This window comes from Vipera berus (assembly GCF_964194415.1).
Source record: "Vipera berus genome assembly, chromosome: Z".
NCBI classification, from domain to species: Eukaryota; Metazoa; Chordata; class Lepidosauria; order Squamata; family Viperidae; genus Vipera; species Vipera berus.
Window position 1 is genome coordinate 100,839,233 of NC_138205.1, and position 19,463 is coordinate 100,858,695.

Sequence of the window (19,463 nt, forward strand, 5' to 3'; positions counted from 1 at the left end):
TTTCAAACTGTAATTGTAAACTACCAAGAATATTTTCATTTCAATGGGATAGAAACACCAACAATTCATGTTATGTGCCAGTTACACTCTTTTCTTGATACAGAGGCTGTCCATTTGGTCACTAATGACCTGGTCATCTCCTGACTAGATTACTGCAATGAACTTACATGAAGCTACCGTTAAAAAGAATCCGGAAGCTTTAGCTAGTGCAGAATGTGACTGTGTGAGCAAAGACAGGCACATGTAATATCTGTGCTCCGTGAATTACATTGGGTGCCAGTTTACTTCCTATGGGGCCAGATTACTTATAGAACCATCTTTGTCCCATTAAATCAGTCTCTTTCACTGGGTCACCAGGGAAAGCATGTTGTAGATCTGGTAAGTAAAGAATTCCAACCAGCAGGATCTAGGAAGAGAGCCTTCTCTACCATTGCCCCCACCTCTGGAATATCTTTCCCTTTCTCCCAACCTCTTACAAAGGAATTAAAATGTGGCTCTGCAGCCTTGCACAGGGAGTTCAGAGGAGCACACAGCCATGGGGCTGATCGGTGCCTTAAAAGTGCTTATTTTTTAAATTAATTTCTAACAGATTTTAATCAACCTTGCCTCCTTTTAAATTTAAATTTTCTAAATTTTTAATTTTTATATGCTGTTTTTATATTTTAGCATTTCATTATACAATGAAGGAGATGGACAACAAAAATATGAAAAAATAGCTATGTTTAATAAATAAATAAATGTTATGTATTCTATATGGGATTGTTTCTGAAGATGATTCAGAAGCCACAACTGAGTCAGAATGCAGTGGTTAAACTGTTAGTCAGGGAAATCTACTATTGCAGGATTGCATCTTAAATTGCTGCACCAATGTCAATAAGCTTCTGGGCCCCAATACAAATTGCTGATGATTATTTTAAATGGTACCATAATATAAAGTCAGAAGCCATTCTTTTTTGTATTTCCTTTTTCTTATTGCACTTTTATCTTGCTATCTTTTTTTTAAAAAAAACTATTTTTATTTGTTTTTGAAATTGAATAAAATTTTATTTAAAAATACACTTTAAACCAAATTCTTTCTTTAAACAATTGTACATAAATCCTCAAATTATTCTATCCACACATTTTGAAATTCAAAATATGATTCTAAATCCCCATAACCTAAATATATTTCAATTAAAATTTCCACAAATTTGAAAAAGGAATTTTAGATGGGTTACAGCTGTAGTTGCAAACCTATGGCACGCAGAGCCCTCTCTATTGGCACGCTTGCCATCGCCCCAGTCCTAGGCCTTCAGCTGGGTTTTATAAAACTTTTTCACTTTAGACCTCCACCGCCATGTGCAAAAAAAAAGGTTCAATCAATCAATTTCAACTTCTCGCAGGGAAAAAAAAAGATCTCACAAAGTTGGAATTGACTGATTGAACTTTTTAGTCCCACCCAGTCTGCTGTTACCACCGCAGCCACACTTACCCAATGAGCCACGCCCACCCAATGGGCCATGCCCACCTGGCACCTGATGATACATAAGTGGGTTTTGGGTTGCAGTTTGGGCACTTGGTCTCTAAAAGGTTAGCCATCACTGGGTTAGAGTAATGCAACATCATATATATTTTTTTCATAAAAGCACATTTGGGCATTTGTAGATTAATATATATAAATCATTTTGAAATATAAAGAAAGGAAAACAGAATATGATGAATCACAACTCATATCACTGTTTTTAATTAAAAATATTTTAATGACAAACTCTAAACTTTTTGGTGCATGTGATACTATGTATGTTTATAAAAGGCCAATTGAGCAAGACAGTGGGTATAATTCAAACAACATCACTATAAAACAGTTTATAAAATTATTAAACATATCAAATGGCTCCTTTCATAAGATGGGTATCTATATAAACTGTGTAAATAAATATTTTGAACAATCATATTAGCATAGGTTTCTGAAATCTGGCATTCTACATTTGAAATCAAACTGAAATATGGAGAGAAATTTATACAGTGTTTAAAGAACAGTTATTCAGTTCTTTACTATAAGAAATATCTATATCTAGGTTATCAAGCTTAACTTATAAAGCTTTATCTTCAAAAGTGCATTAAATATAATGTTTTTTTACATTTGCAGCTTTCCAGTATGTAGTACTATAATTTGTGCATGTGTGTGTCTAATTACCATCATCTTTATCTTTCTAAGCCCAACCCGTTTGGTATATCATGAAAAAGCACCTCCTTGAAAACACCTATGTCTCCACATGATTATGAACAATACGTATTACTCCATAATTAATGTTGGTTTAGATCTTTTCTGAGAAAAAAATATATCAAAATTCTTGATACAAATTACGTTAACTACTGAGTAAAATTCAGTTATATATCAGCAGTAAAATAATTCATGAAACTATAACACTTCTTCAGTGTAATCTGCTATGCTACATATATATAAATCAAAGTGGGGAAGGCAAATAAAAACCAATCAACCTAATAACACATTTCATAACACATTTCACATTAACTCATAACACATTTCTAAATAGTTATACCATCATCAAATCAGAATAGAACTGTAGATAACTATGAATAAGTAGAATGAAAAGGGAGGTATAGGTAACTCAAATTATTGCTAAACATATTATTTGAAACAAGCATTCAATAAAAGTTGTATTTTATACAAATTCAAAAAGTTTTTCAAGTATAACAGGATCACGTTATCCACATAAAAAAGGATCTTTTAAAACTTTTTCACCTGTTGTGAGCTGTCCAGTTATTTTTGAGATAGGTAGCTATACAAATCTTTTAAATAAAGAAAACAAGTGTAGACTAATAAAGAAATGACAAAGGCATTGAAGAACACAATTCTACAGGAAAATAAGCAGAAAATATCTTTGGCAATGGATATAAAAGAACTAGTAGAATTAGTAAGTAATTTAGAATGGATTCAGATAGACTAGAGGATGTATGTCGGCTTAAAGCTCATTTCTAACTGTCTCAAAACTTTACTCATAGATCAGTTACAAGTTTAATTGCTTCTAGAGATTTCCTAATATTTCTTCCTAGTTCTATTTGTTGCTTGACTATACTGCACAAAAATAAACTATTTTAATTGGCAGACAGGAATTCAGAACTTAAAAATACATTACTTCTAATTTTATGGTGTAAAAATTCTGCCTCAACAATCCAATAGTGTGATTACCTGAGTCTGACTGATTGCTATATGGTTGCCATGGAGAGGTGGCTGACGTTCCTTTTCTTTATTATGACGATTACTCTGTTTACTGCGCTGGAGCTGCTGCCTCAGTTTGGCAATCTGATGGGGAAAAGAAAGAAAATCAAATAAATGAGAGAATAAGAGAGACATAAAAGCAGGAGATACTCTTCTGTAAGTAACAGAATACAAAATAACAATATCATATTCTGAAGACAAGCACGTGGTGTTGCAAATTAGTTTGTTCCTTAAAATTTATAGTAATCCTAATTAAATGATCTTTTAAATAGTTAATGGTTTGGATTCAATTTAACTTATTCCTGAAAAGAATTAATTTGAAAAACAATCAGATTTGATTTCAATATTGCAAATTAATATAATAAAATGATTCATAGCTTTTACCTACCTTATCAACCACTTTTTCCCCCTCCAGGGTTTTGAATTTGTCTTTTACCAGATATCCACCCCACAAAAAGTATTATACTCACATTACTATGTTCTTACGTAGTACACAGTAAATTCTCAAATATACCTGCTTACTATTTTCTCTAAAAAAAGATAAAAATTATCTTAGTAGAAGAAAATGACAGCTACTGTTCATTTTCCTATGTAGATTAACATAACCCATTGAAACTAATTTTAAAATAACCAGGTAGCAGCAACCAGCTAAACAGAATAAACCATTACAATCTTAGTTCCAGAAAAATTGTATTTTTTGAATTGGCATTCAAATTAACTGAAACAAAATCAGCACATATTCCATGGCACTATACGTAATCCTTTCAATTTTACCACCATTCTTCAGTTTTAGTTTTGAATCTATTCAGCAGTTTAAATGGACACTACCGTTTATCTTGGATCTTATGATATGGGCTACTGCTTCTTTTTAACTCATCCAAATTCAAAACATCATATTGCAAATAAATGATATAGGCTTCCAGTTTCAAGCTGACAAAACAACTGGATTCTAATGTTAATTGTTATTAACCAATGACCAAAAGAATGTCTGAAAAGGGATTTTTTTTGTCGGGTAATGTTGGGACTTCAGAATTAATGACAGTGGTCTAGAGAACAGATTTTCTGATATTTCACCCACAACTGGGCTGGCATCATCAGAGACACAGTTGTCTCTAAATCAAATTGGCATAGAAAACCACTCTGCCTCTGAAGATGCCAGCCACTATTTGCAACAAAACATCAGGAAATCTACTGTCTAAATCATGGTCACTAAATCCTGAAGCCTAACATGCCTGACAGATATTGCCCATGAAAACCTGTATCAATAGACTGATTTATCACACATCCATGAATGCATTTGCTAACATATGACAATGCAATACTACCTGTGCCTATCTTACCAGATATCTACTTTGACTATCAAATGTTCTTTTTATTGTTTACATAAATCCTAAAACCAGCAGCTTGTGACTGAAAGCATGGGCATGAGTACATTCCCACAAAATGGGCACAATAAATAAAACTGCATTTAGTGTTAACTGTGAGTCATGAAGGATTGCTACGCTTTGCCAAGTTTTAAGCACTTACTTCTTTTAGTTGATCAGCGCTGCCCCATGAAGCTGAACGCTGATGTGATCTGTTTTCTAATATCTCTTCTGCCCAACAGCTAGGTGTCTAAATGAATGGAAACCAACGAATATAATTTGGCACTTATTCTTTGTTTCACCACCAATTTGTTAGTCAAAAAATACTGTTTAGCAATTAATTATATTAGTTTGATTTAAAAGCATTTTGCAAACATTTCCTTAAAGCAAGGGAAAGCAACTGTTTTCATTACAGAAATCACAACAGATGCTCTATAGATATGATACTCTCTGAATGGCAGGAACAAAAATGTACAGCCTTTCTGGAGAGAAAGTGTTTTGGTGGCAGTTAAATGGATATGGATATAGTAAGTTTCAGAGACTAAACACATTCAACTGTTAACTGAAAAGAAATCACACTATACTTATGCCATAGTAATAGACATTTTGTTTATGACGTGGTGTTCTAAAGGTCACATGTAGTCCCAAGTACAGGATGATTGCTGCTTTTATACTTCTTGTCATTCAATATCAATTTCTCTACCAAAAAAAAATTGTATAAAGTTCCGTTCTACACTTGTATCTATCTACCTTATTTCTAGCTCAAGCACACTGCTTTAATCATATATAAATACATGCTTAAGAATTTACCGTAATTTAAACCTCATAATTCCTAACAATAAACTATGCAATAGAAAGACTTCTCAGATGAATTCTCACCTTATTTTCTACTTTTTTCCTACTGGAGCTGTGAAACTGAAAATGTGGCTTCTTGCAAAGGCAAATTGAACCACATGAAGAAAAGTGGATGTGAAAAAAATCAAAACAAAGCAGAAACATTTCGAAATACCCAAGTAATGTTAAGAAAGAGAGAGAGAAAGAGAGGGAGGGAGGGGGAGGCAGGCGGGAAGGACCAAAGTAAGTCTATGAAAATGCAGAAAACAAAGTAATGTTATCCATCTTAGCTAGTATATTTATGTTCATGAATATACAGTTATTAGATTACATGGAGCTGTTTTGATACCAAATTAAAATCACAAGCACGTAATAAATTCAAAAGTTAAATTACAGTACTTTAATGACTAACAAGTCAGTTTAAAATAAAACAGAACTGTATGTCTAAAGAAATACCTTATGTCAGACATGTCAAACTCGCGACGTCACATGACGTCGCGCGACGTATCGGAACTTTTTCCCATTGCCGGCAAGGGGATGGGCGCGGTTTCTCCGTGACGCTCTGGCCCGTGGGCCGGCAGTTTGACACCCCTGCCTTATGTAGTCAGCATGCTCAGAAATTTTGTTTATAACAATAGCGTTTTAGTACACAAAAACCCACTTTGCAATCTTATACTTGCTAAAAGTGCATAAATGTTACCCCAAATAAGATCGTTACCTTCTCTTAAATGCCTTTATGTACGTTTATTACAAGTGAGCATGTGCCAGAGCCTAACTATGCCAAACCGCAACCATCTACACTGATACTTATACCAAGATAGCTACAACAAAACTACTTCAATATTTTGCTTTCTGTAGATAATAAAAGGACATGTAAACTTAAAAGAAACCACAATCACATTGTTATCCCAGCAAGGAATACAGTGAAGCATGCTAGCCTTTTTATGAATTGGATTACTTATTTTTCTAATTTGTTCTTTCTTATATCTCTATTAAATGAACCAGCATAGATGTAGTGGCAATAGGAGAGTAAGAGGCAATAGTAAGAATGGAAAAGAAAGACAAATGTAGAAAATCAAACAGCAAAAATATGTTTAATTCTTGCATAACAAATAGACAAAGCTAAGAATCCGTATCATTTTGGTAACATTTTTAACCTCATTAAGTTTAAAAGACACAGTAACAAGTATTCACCCAGGAGTAACAAAGCAAACAAGGCTAAGAATTAGCAAATTATCAAATGTTATTGATTTCTGGCTCCACTATGCCATCAAGGAACAATTTAACAGTTCTCTAATATTATTTTTTACAAACAGGAAGTAGTATAAGCAAATGCAAATCATGATCAAACTATTTCATTTTTAATGCTGAACTACAATAAACTAGCATATACTAGAAATAGAACAATAAGAATAATACCACTGAACAAATATCCACATTGAAGTATTGTTTTAATTATCTACTTCAGATACACACACACACACACACACACACACACACACACACACACGGTTTCTTCTGCTACCTGCTACATAAACAGAACTTCAGTATTTATATGATAGCAATGTATTATTTCATGACAGTTTTTGGGTTTTGTCAATTTCAATTACCGTATTTTCTGGCGTATAAGACGATTTTTTAACCATGAAAATCTTCTCAAAAGTCAGGGGTCATCTTATACGCCGGGTGCTGAAACTTTAGGGACAGGGCTGGCTGGAAAACCTGGAGCGGATCTCCCATTTGGTCTTTGCAGGGAAAGCAGGACCAATTGGAGAAGAAGCTGCAGTCTGTGATTTTTTACAGGCTGGGGTCTGGGCATCTTTCCTTCTAAAGTTGAAGAGCAGCTGCAGTCTATCCCAACTTGAAAGGCAGGTGGGGAATGCAGCAGTCAGAGCAGCTGCTTAGCTCTAAGGACACATTTGACTCAGGAACTGGGCGGGCTGGCTGGAAAACCTGGAGCAGATCTCCCATTTGGTCTGCCCAGGGAAAGCTTTAGAGTGAATTAGGAAAAGTTTAATCCACTTGCACTTTTTATGTTTACGTTTGATGACAAACAGCCTTATGTTTATAAGTGACAGTTTTCCTACTAAGTACCTGCATGTCATAAGCATTTGAATTAAAATTACCATATTAAAATCAAATCTGATGTTTTTTAATTTTTATTTGGTGTGCGTTGGAAGAGGGGCAGTCTTATACGGCAAGTATAGCCCAAACCCTATAATTTAACAGGAAATGTAGGGGGTTGTCTTATACGCCCAGTCGTCTTATACGCCGGAAAATACGGTAATTAAGGCCATGAAAGTTTTTCACACTATTTTATTTATTAATGTGATCAGTTATCAGTTCCACCTTTGAAATCTCTACCATTTCTGCAATTTCTAAAATTCTCACCCAGTGTAACTATTGATAACTACTTTAAGATCCTATCTCAATAAAAGAAAATATATGCAGCTCAAGGTTGAACTGTAGAGTCTTTGGTGCTCTCTGAGCTTGGTTGTTTGCTTGAAGACATTTCATTACCCAAATAGGTAACAAGCATCAAGAACTCCAGAGCTGACCTACTCATCTCAGAGAGCCCAGACTGGGGAAAGCATTAAGGCAATCTGAAAGTCACTTTTGGTCTCTGATAGCATTCTGGAAATTGAACAATGAAAAGTGGCCAATGCAAAGAATTGGGAATACCAGAACAAAATCTGTATTTGATTTAAATAAAATAAATCAAAATAGAATTAAATATGATTCCTTTTTATTCTATATTAATCCATGTTAAAGCTTACAAATTGGCTGATTTATACATTAAATAATAACCTGACAAAAAAAATTCAGGGATTCTGAAGACATATCCATGGATTTTGAGGCATTAACAATGGCATGATGTGATTAGTCAAATGGATATTTTAATAGTTTCCAATACATTTTCTTCATTTAATAAAGCCCCAATCTTTAACCCTACATTGTCAAGATTAAAAGCTTTTGACCTTAAAAAAGGCAAGACTCATAGAACCACAGCTCATGAGACATTTTATACTCAAGAATCATTTGTGAAACACTAATACACAAATTTGCAAATTATAATCACTGTTCAATGGTGATGAGAATTCCTTTAAAGATAGAACTCATCTGAGAAGGTACCTGATATTTTTCTCTTTTAACTCCCACTGAAAAACATATACAATAAAATAATCCTTGATTTACAACCAATCATTTGATAATAGTTCAGAATTGCAACAGTCTCGGAAGAGTGATTTATGGCCTCTAAAGCACTTCCAGTCATCACAAAACATTGCACCACATTCCTGTGGTTATTTGATCACAATCTGGGTGCCTGGCAACCTGTTTATACTTACAACTATTTGTGAAGCAATGTGATCACTATTTGCAATCTTCTCCGCCATCTTCCCCAGAATGTCAATAGGGATGCTGGCAGGGAAGGCTGCAAACTGCTGCTGCTTCCTGAGAGGACTCCCTCTTGTCTCTGGAGATGAGATGAAAGAACTGCTTGCCAAAGGAGCTGAACTCCTTTGTTGGGGTGCAGAAAAAGATCACAAATCTTGAAAATTTCAGTTCTATTCTTGCATGCCATCAGAAGAATTCGCTTCCATTCATGGAAGGGACCTGAACTCCTTTGGCAGGCAGCTCTTTCAGCCAGCTCCCAGAGAGGGAGCTGAAATCCAAGCAAAGATTCAATGTGATAAGGTAAAGAGTGAGGGATACCTCAGGCAGGTGGGAGAGTCTCTCTTTGATCAAGAACTGAAAATCCTGCTTGAATTTGAGCAAGTAGGATTTTCAACTCCTGAGCAAAGAGACAGAGCAGTAAGGGAAGGAACTCAGGGTGATCAGGGTTATATAGGTGGCCCCAGAAAGGCTGCGCACAAACGCCCCTCCTCTGTGGGGCGGAAAATCCTGCTTGGAATTTGGCAGGGAGAATTTTTAGCTCCTGAGCAGAGCCTCCCAAGTAGCTACTCTATGCTACTCCAATATTCCAGCACAGACCTACACGCCCTCAGAGGTTCCCCCCTCTCCTGGGTGCGACCCGCCTATACTACATCCAATCTCGATGACGGGCCAGACCATTGGGCCTCTGAGAGATGGCCGGGCAGGGTCAGGGGCCTCCAGCATAAGTCCAACAAGAGGCCCCTGGTTAAGTTCCTAGTTAAGTTCTTTGTCGGGTTAGGGAGGGGGGCGGGAAAAGACTATGGTTGTTCGGTGAAGGGGGGCCTTCCAACTACCATAGCGCAGACCGGGCCTACGACCGTTCACGAAGGTGGGGAACGTGGGCCAGTCGCCGACAAAGCCCAGTGGCGAGCTGACGAACAACCAATTCCCAGGATGGTGGGGAACGGCAGAAGGTGCACAAGCAGAGGGCCGTATCGACACCGGGAGGGTCATCTCCGCTCTGTACAAGCGGTGAGACGCTCCGACCCTCTGTACTTCCCCCGAGGACCCGGGAGCGGAGATGTGCAGCCTCCTAAGCTCAGGCTGGTCTACCTAAATGCCAGGTCCGTTGCTAACAAGGCTCACCTTGTTCGTGACCTAGTGGAGAGCGAGCATGCGGACCTGGCTTGCATCACGGAAACCTGGCTGGGCCCAGAGGGTGGTGTTCCTCTGGTTGACCTCTGCCCGCCAGGTTTCCAGGTGCTGCACCAGCCTCGGGCTCATGGGATGGTTCACCGAGGAGCTCCGGGAGATGAAGCGTCGGAGACGGGGCCTAGAGAGCCGTTGGAGATCCAGTCGATCCGAATCCGACCGATTGCGACTAAGAATCCTCACCAGGTCTTATCTCACTGCGATAAGGGTGGCAAAATCCAACTATTTTTCCACCCTCATCGCGTCCGCAGATAACCACCCGGCTGCCTTGTTCAGGGTGACTCGCTCCCTATTAAACCAAGAGGTGAGGGAAGAACCCTTGCAGGGTCGAGCCGAGGAATTCGGTCAATATCTGCTGGATAAAATTGCTCGGATTCGAACTGGCCTGGACTCCAACTGGGCTGAGATGGAAGAACAAGACATGGACAGTCTTGTCGACGTCATCTGGGAAGAATTTGATCCTGTAACTCCTAAGGAAGTGGACAGGATTATGAGAAGGTTGAGCTCCTCCACATGCTTACTGGACCCGTGCCCTTCCTGGCTGGCCTATGCAGCTCGAGAGGGGACACGAGGCTGGTTCCTAGCGGTCATCTCTGCTTCTCTGAGTGAGGGTCACTTCCCCACCGCCTTGAAGGAGGCGGTGGTGAGACCTCTCCTCAAGAAGCCCACCTTGGACCCATCCTCTTTGAATAACTTTCGTCCAGTCTCCAATCTTCGCTTCCTTGCGAAGGTTGTTGAGAGCGTGGTGGCGCACCAACTTCCTCAGATCCTGGATGAAGCGGTTTATCTAGACCCGTACCAATCGGGTTTCAGGCCGGGCTACAGCACGGAGACGGCATTGGTCGCTCTGATGAATGATCTCTGGAGAGCCCGGGACAGGGGCCATTCCTCTGTCCTAGTCTTATTAGACCTCTCGGCGGCTTTCGATACCATCGACCATGGTATCTTGCTGCAACGCCTCAGGGGACTGGGAGTGGGAGGCACGGTTCTGCGTTGGTTCTCCTCCTTTCTCCAGGGTCGCTCGCAGTCGGTGCTGACAGGGGGACAGAGGTCGACCCCGAGGCCTCTCGCTTGCGGAGTCCCTCAGGGGTCGGTCCTCTCGCCTCTCCTGTTCAACATATACATGAAACCGCTGGGTGAGATCATTCGCAGTTTTGGAGTAGGGTACCATCAGTATGCTGATGACACCCAGCTTTTTATCTCAACTCCAAACAATATCAGTGATGCCCTAGACGTGATGTCCCGCTGCCTGAAAGCGGTCCGGGAATGGATGGGGAGGAACAGGCTTCAACTGAACCCGGACAAGACTGAATGGCTGTACGTTCCGGCAAGCCAGGATATTCAGAACGTCCCATTGCTTAACATCGGGGACAAGTTACTACCCCCTGTTGATAGGGCCCGCAACCTGGGTGTCCTCCTAGACTCGCAGCTCTCCCTAGAAGACCACATAGGAGCTGTGACCAAGGGGGCCTTCTCCCGGGTTCGACTAGTTCGCCAACTACGGCCTTATCTGGACCTGGATTCCTTACGTACAGTCACCCATGCCCTTTGTGACCTCTCGCCTAGACTATTGTAACGCTCTCTACATGGGGCTGCCCTTGAGATCCACTCGGAAGCTTCAACTGGTGCAAAGTGCAGCGGCACGGACACTCTTGGGAGCCTCCCGATACTCCCATATCACACCTCTCCTCTGTGCGCTGCACTGGCTTCCGGTTGCCTTCCGTGTGAAGTTCAAGGTGCTAACAATGACATACAAAGCCCTACATGGCATGGGTCCGGACTACCTACGGGAGCACCTTCTGCCAATGTCAGCACCCCACCGTCCTGTGCGCTCCCACAGAGAGGGCCTCCTCAGGGTGCCACCGCTCAAGGAATGTCGGCTGGTGGCCCCCAGGGGGAGGGCATTCTCAGTGGGTGCGCCAGCCCTCTGGAACAGCTTACCAACCGAAATCCGGATGGCCCCCGACCTCCGTACCTTCCGACGCGACTTAAAAACTTTCTTGTTCCAGCAGTCCGGCCTGGCATGATAACGTTAATTGGGGACCCAGTTTGTTTTCACTATTGTTTTTATTATTTTATTGTTCATCTGTATACCTTCCTTCCTCTGTACACCGCCCCGAGTCCCTCGGGAGAAGGGCGGTTTATAAAAAACTAATAAATAAATAAATAAATAAATAAATAAATATTCTTCAACTAAGAATACATTAAGAAATATATTAAGAGCATGCAAAACTCATCCAGGAAAACTGCTAGTCATTTTAGAAGCAAAATAAATTGATTTGCCTTCCATCTCAAATATAACAATGTTTACATTGTTAGAAATTGATGCAAGGATTTTCAAAGTATGTTCCTTGATTATTTTATATTTTTAAGATCCATCACTTTGTAGCTTGGAGACAGAATGAAATAAATTCTATAGCAATGGTGATTCCAAGGATGGGGACACTTCTCAAGTGTCAGACAGATTAATTTAGGGGTATGGAGTGTTAGAAAAGTGCTTCCTGAAAGCAGTAGATGGGAAATGATTAACAGCTGGCCTTTTTCATTAACTCAAATCAGTAGGTGATACCAACTACCTTCTGCAGATCAGAATATTCAGAAATAATTGGAATTATTCAGGTTGTAGTTCTATGCCATATACAACTTATCCAAAATATATAGGGAAAATTTAATTTGCATTTAATAATTGTGACATATTTATCAAATTTCATGGCTGCTATCACAAAAAGTGACTGGTGTATAACAAGTAATAAAATAAATGTGTAAAATAGTGATTAATAGAAATAAATAATACTAATCAATGTATGAAAATGGTACAAGAGAGAGTGAATATTAACTGCACTAATGGAGCCATTTTAGAATATCACTAGTCCCTTGGACCTCCAGCTCCAATCATATAGTCAGGTCTTGAGGGACTTCTAGAACATTAATAAGGATGGAGCTAACTCAGTGCAGAGAAGAGCAATAAAGGTGATCAGGAGTCTGGAGGTTAAAATATATGAAGAATGGATGATTGCAGGAACTGAGTATGTCTGAGTATATCTAATCTAATGAAAAGAAAAACTATGGATAGCATGGAGTAGCATAGAGCTTATTATGTGGATTTTTTTTAAACTATACCTGTCATTCCTCATGGCTACCTTGGAAATTTTTATAGGCTAAATATAAATCTATGAACTATATCGAAGTTAAATAACTAACCAGTAACAGGTTAATAATGGTAATAAATGTGGCAATATATACACATTTATGAATGTCTCTTCAAACAACCTTCTTTTAACTTCTAAATAGGTACATGTATCAAAAACAATAAAACCTATGCAAAACATTATATTTGTAACAATTATTTTGAGCTTAAAATAGGTTGTTCTAACTAAACTGGAAATATTCTGATACTATCATATAATGACTACTTCATAAGAGGCTCAAGCACAAAATAATAATAATAATAATAATAATATAATAATAATAATAATAATAATAATAATAATAATAATAATAATAATAATAATAATAAGAAGAAGAAGAAGAAGAAGAAGAAGAAGAAGAAGTAGTAGTAGTAGTAGTAGTAGTAGTAGTAGTAGAAGTAGTAGTTGGAGCATTCACCACTTCTGGAGGCAGGTTGTTCCACTGGTTAATTGTTCTAACTGTCAGGAAGTTTCTCCTTAGTTCTAGGTTGCTTCTCTCCTTGACTAGTTTCCATCCGTTGCTTCTTGTCCTGCTTTCAGGTGCTTTGGAGAATAGCTTGACTCCCTCTTCTTTGTGGCAGCCCCTGAGATATTGGAACACTGCTATCATGTCACCCCTCACCCTTCTCTTTGTTAAACTACACATACCCAATTCCAGCAACTGTTCCCTATGTTTTAGCCTCCAGTCCCCCAATCATCTTTGTTGCTCTTCTCTGTACTCTTTCTAGAGTCTCAATATCTTTTTTACATTGTGGTGACCAAAACTGGATGCAGTATTCCAGGTGTGGCCTTACCAAGGCATTGTAAAGTGGTATTAGTACTTCACATGATCTTGATTCTATCCCTCTGTTAATGCAGCCTAGCACTGTGTTGGCTTTTTTGGCAGCTGCAGCACACACATTGAAATGACTGTCCACTAGGACTCCGAGATCCCTCTCACAGTTACTACAGGGAGTGCAGAATTATTAGGCAAATGAGTATTTTGACCACATCATCCTCTTTATGCATGTTGTCTTACTCCAAGCTGTATAGGCTCGAAAGCCTACTACCAATTAAGCATATTAGGTGATGTGCATCTCTGTAATGAGAAGGGGTGTGGTCTAATGACATCAACACCCTGTATCAGGTGTGCATAATTATTAGGCAACTTCCTTTCCTTTGGCAAAATGGGTCAAAAGAAGGACTTGACAGGCTCAGAAAAGTCAAAAATAGTGAGATATCTTGCAGAGGGATGCAGCACTCTTAAAATTGCAAAGCTTCTGAAGCGTGATCATCGAACAATCAAGCGTTTCATTCAAAATAGTCAACAGGGTCGCAAGAAGCGTGTGGAGAAACCAAGGCGCAAAATAACTGCCCATGAACTGAGAAAAGTCAAGCGTGCAGCTGCCAAGATGCCACTTGCCACCAGTTTGGCCATATTTCAGAGCTGCAACATCACTGGAGTGCCCAAAAGCACAAGGTGTGCAATACTCAGAGACATGGCCAAGGTAAGAAAGGCTGAAAGACGACCACCACTGAACAAGACACACAAGCTGAAACGTCAAGACTGGGCCAAGAAATATCTCAAGACTGATTTTTCTAAGGTTTTATGGACTGATGAAATGAGAGTGAGTCTAGATGGGCCAGATGGATGGGCCCGTGGCTGGATTGGTAAAGGGCAGAGAGCTCCAGTCCGACTCAGACGCCAGCAAGGTGGAGGTGGAGTACTGGTTTGGGCTGGTATCATCAAAGATGAGCTTGTGGGGCGTTTTCGGGTTGAGGATGGAGTCAAGCTCAACTCCCAGTCCTACTGCCAGTTTCTGGAAGACACCTTCTTCAAGCAGTGGTACAGAAAGAAGTCTGCATCCTTCAAGAAAAACATGATTTTCATGCAGGACAATGCTCCATCACACGCGTCCAAGTACTCCACAGCGTGGCTGGCAAGAAAGGGTATAAAAGAAGGAAATCTAATGACATGGCCTCCTTGTTCACCTGATCTGAACCCCATTGAGAACCTGTGGTCCATCATCAAATGTGAGATTTACAAGGAGGGAAAACAGTACACCTCTCTGAACAGTGTCTGGGAGGCTGTGGTTGCTGCTGCACGCAATGTTGATGGTGAACAGATCAAAACACTGACAGAATCCATGGATGGCAGGCTTTTGAGTGTCCTTGCAAAGAAAGGTGGCTATATTGGTCACTGATTTGTTTTTGTTATGTTTTTGAATGTCAGAAATGTATATTTGTGAATGTTGAGATGTTATATTGGTTTCACTGGTAAAAATAAATAATTGAAATGGGTATATATTTGTTTTTTGTTAAGTTGCCTAATAATTATGCACAGTAATAGTCACCTGCACACACAGATATCCCCCTAAAATAGCTATAACTAAAAACAAACTAAAAACTACTTCCAAGAATATTCAGCTTTGATATTAATGAGTTTTTTGGGTTCATTGAGAACATGGTTGTTGTTCAATAATAAAATTAATCCTCAAAAATACAACTTGCCTAATAATTCTGCACTCCCTGTACTATCGAGCAAGGTACCATCTATACTATACCTGTGCATTTGATTTTTCCTGCCTAAATGTAGAACCTTACTTTTTTCACCATTGACTTTCATTTTGTTAAGATAGTGCCCAGTGTTCGAGTCTGTCCAGATCCTCCTGTATCTTAAGCCTATCTTCTAGAGTATTGGCTATTCCTGCCAGCTTGGTGTCGTCTGCAAATTTGATGAGTTCCCCATCTATCCCCTCATCCAAATCATTGATGAAGATGTTGAAGAGCACTGGGCCCAGAACAGAGCCCCGAGGCACCCCACTTCACACTTCCTTCCATGTAGATGCAGTTCCATTGAGGACCACACACTGAGTATGGCTGGTCAGCCAGCTACAAATCCATCTGGTGGTGATGTTATCTAACCCACATTTTTCTATCTTATCAAGTAGTAGATTGTGATCTACTTTATCAAATGCCTTACTGAAGTCCAAGTAAGTTATATCTACAGCATTCCTCTGGTCCACTAATTTTGTCACTTGGTCAAAGAATGCAATAAGATTTGTCTGGTATGATCTGTTTTTGACAAACCCATGTTGGCTTTTAGTGATGACTTTGTTTGCATCAAGGTGTTTGCTGATTTGTTGTTTGATTATCTTTTCCAGAATCTTCCCAGGTATTGAGGTCAGGCTGATAGGTCTGTAGGTTCCTGGATCTATTTTCCCCCCTTTTTTGAAGATGGGAACTACATCAGCTCTCTTCCAGTCCTCTGGTAGTTCCCCAGAGCTCCAGGATCTTTGAAAAATATACTTCAGTGGTTCTGAGATCACGTCTGCCAGTTCCTTAAGAACCTTGGGGTGTAATCCATCTGGTCCTGGTGATTTGAACTTCTCTAGACTGGACAGGTGCTCACTTACCATTTTCTTGCCTATCATAACTTGCGTTTCTATTCTGTTTTTTATGGCATTGTTTTTGGTAGGTTGGACTGTTTTTTCCCTTTCTGTAAAGACAGATGCAAAAAACGAGTTAAATAGTTCTGCTTTCTCCCTGTTGCTTGTCACCTTCTTGCCACTTTCCCCCACTAATGGACCAATCATTTCCTTAACTTTTTTCTTGTTTTTTATATGTTGAAAGAAGCTTTTTTTGTTATTTTTTACTTTGGTCGCAAGCCTTAGTTCATTTTGAGCCTTAGCTTCCCTCACTTCATCTTTGCAGGCACGGGCTTAGCTATGTGCCCCTCTTTCCACTTCTTATACTTGTCCTTTTTATCTTTCAATTAATCAGAAAGCTCTTTATGCAGCCATGCTGGTTTCTTTTGAGAGTTGTTATTTTTCTTCTTTTTTTGGTATTGTGCTAGACTGGGCCTTTATTATCTCACTTTTCAAAATTTCCCAAGCTTCTTGAGTTGTTTTCCCCTTTAGGATTCTCATCCATGGAATTCTTCCCAAGGTCTCTCTAAGTTTATTGAAATTAGCTCTTTTAAAGTCCAAGACTCTAGTTTGGCTGTGTTCTATTGCTTGTGCTTCCAGAATGTTGAATTCCAATTTTGCACGATCACTTCCCCCCAAGGTTCCTGTGGCTTTGACACCTTCTATCATTTCATCTCTGTTAGTGAGAATTAAATCCAATATAGCTAATCCCCTAGTTCCCTTCTCTACTTTTTGGTAGAGAAAGTTGTCTGCTAGGTTTGTCAGGAATCTGTTTGATCTTCCACTTGGTGCAGAGTTGATATCAGGGTAATTACAGTCCCCCATTACTATTGTGAAATGCTTCCTACATACTTTAGTTAGTTGACTAGCAAAAAGTTCATCTAAAATATCTTTATTTAGTTTTGAAACAGATATTCTGAGTTCAAAATGGGGCTCAAGTTCAAAAACTTGGTCTTGGTAAAATTGGAATAGCTATTTCAAACTAAGATCAGAATATTCAAAGTTTAAATGCAGCACCTTTGTGCTTGAAACATTTTGCATACAACTCCCAGAACCACACAGCAAATAACATGCTATCAGAATTAACACCACTTTTGTTGAAACAGCAATATAGTTAATAAAATATCATCTGAGTATCTCATTAAATAGGTAGTAGCTAGAAAATTGCATACAAAGTCCATTAAATATTACTTACACACTATGTTTTCCTCTTTATAATTCATTCTTTACAGAAAAGTTGTACTTCTGGCTCATAAGCTTTCTAAAAGATAGGAAGCAGCAGGTGAAGCTAGGCAAAATCATATCAGATACCTGTACAATTAGCATAGATGTCTCCTAGGGTTGTGTGCTCTCCATTACTCTTTTCTCTCTATACCAATGACTGTATCTCAAACGATCCTTCTGTTAAAATACTGAAGTTTGCAGATGATACAACAACTGGTCTCATTCAAAACGATGATGAATCTGCATACAGATGGGAATTGAACAACTGGCCTGTAGTGCGAAACTGGAACAATCTTGAACTAAGCACACTCAAAACTGTAGAGATGATAGTAGATTTTAGGAGAAGCCCTCCTATTCTACCACCTTACAGTACTAGACAACACAGTATCAACAGTAGAGACCTTCAAATTTCTAGGTTCTAACATCAAAAACGTCATTAAAAAAGCACAACAAAGAATGTTTTTTCTGTGCAAACTCAGAAAGCACAAATTGCCCAAAGAGCTGCTAATATAGTTGTACAGAGGAATGATTGGGTCTGTCATTCGCACCTCTATAACTATCTGGTTTGGCACAGCAACTAAACAAGATCGATAAAGACTTCAACCAATAGTCAGGACTGCAGAAAAAACAATTGCAACCAGCCTTCCTTCAAGGACCTATATATTGCATGAGGCAGAAAGATGGTTGTGAAAATATTTACAGACCCCCTTACATCCTGGACATAAACTGTTTCAACTTCTTCACTTAAGATGACACTATAGAGCATTGCAAGCCAAAAAACTAGATAAGGATGGTTTTTCTCCCATGCTGTCACTCTGCTAAATAACTAATTCCTATAACACTGGTCTTATGTCTAGATCTAGTAGGGCTGTATTACTATTATCCTTCTCATATTTCACTATAATCTATTTCCTTAGCTTCTTATGACTATAACTTTGTTGTTTATATCTTATTATTTATTGCTTGCTTTTATTATTTTATTATTTTATTCTCCTCCTATCTCTTGGGCCGCTCGCAGTCGGTGTTGACAGGAGGGCAGAGATCCACCCTGAGGCCTCTTGTTTGTGGAGTCCTTCAGGGGTCGGTTCTCTCGCCCCTCCTGTTCAACATCTACATGAAGCTGCTGGGTGAGATCATTCGCGGTTTCGGGGTGGGGTATCATCAGTACGCTGATGATACCCAACTTTTTCTTTCCACCCTGAACAAACCCAGCGATGCTCTCGCCATGATGTCCTGTTGCCTGGAGGCAGTCCAGGTCTGGATGGGGAGAAACAGGCTTCGTCTCAACCCTGCCAAGACTGAGTGGCTGTGCATATCGGCATCTCGGGTTAACCAGACCATTCCATCTTTAACGATGGGGGGGTGAGGTGTTACCCCCCATTGATAGGGCTCGCAACTTGGGCGTCCTCCTTGACTCCAGGCTCAATTTTGAAGACCATATAGGAGCCGTGACCAGGGGGGCTTTTGCCCAGGTTCGCCTGGTGCGCCAGTTGCGACCCTACCTGGACCGAGATGCCCTACGCACACTCATGCGCTCGTGACCTCCCGTTTAGACTACTGCAACCCTCTCTACATGGGGCTGCCCTTGAGGACCACTCGGAGGCTTCAGCTGGTACAGAATGCAGCCGCACAAGTT

General features: G+C 39.5%; 1 protein-coding gene across 2 annotated transcripts in view; it reads right to left on the bottom strand.

Annotated features, from left to right (window-relative positions):
- The window catches only part of GLCCI1 (glucocorticoid induced 1), a 58,341-nt gene that overhangs the window by 24,987 nt on the left and 13,891 nt on the right, over positions 1-19,463 (bottom strand). For both annotated transcript variants that reach the window (XM_081343856.1, XM_081343857.1), the window contains exons 3-4: positions 4,751-4,837; positions 3,194-3,307 (exon numbers count right to left, since the gene is read on the bottom strand). In XM_081343856.1, the coding sequence (XP_081199982.1) occupies positions 3,194-3,307; positions 4,751-4,837 (201 nt within the window). The remainder of the gene's footprint in view (positions 1-3,193; positions 3,308-4,750; positions 4,838-19,463) is intronic.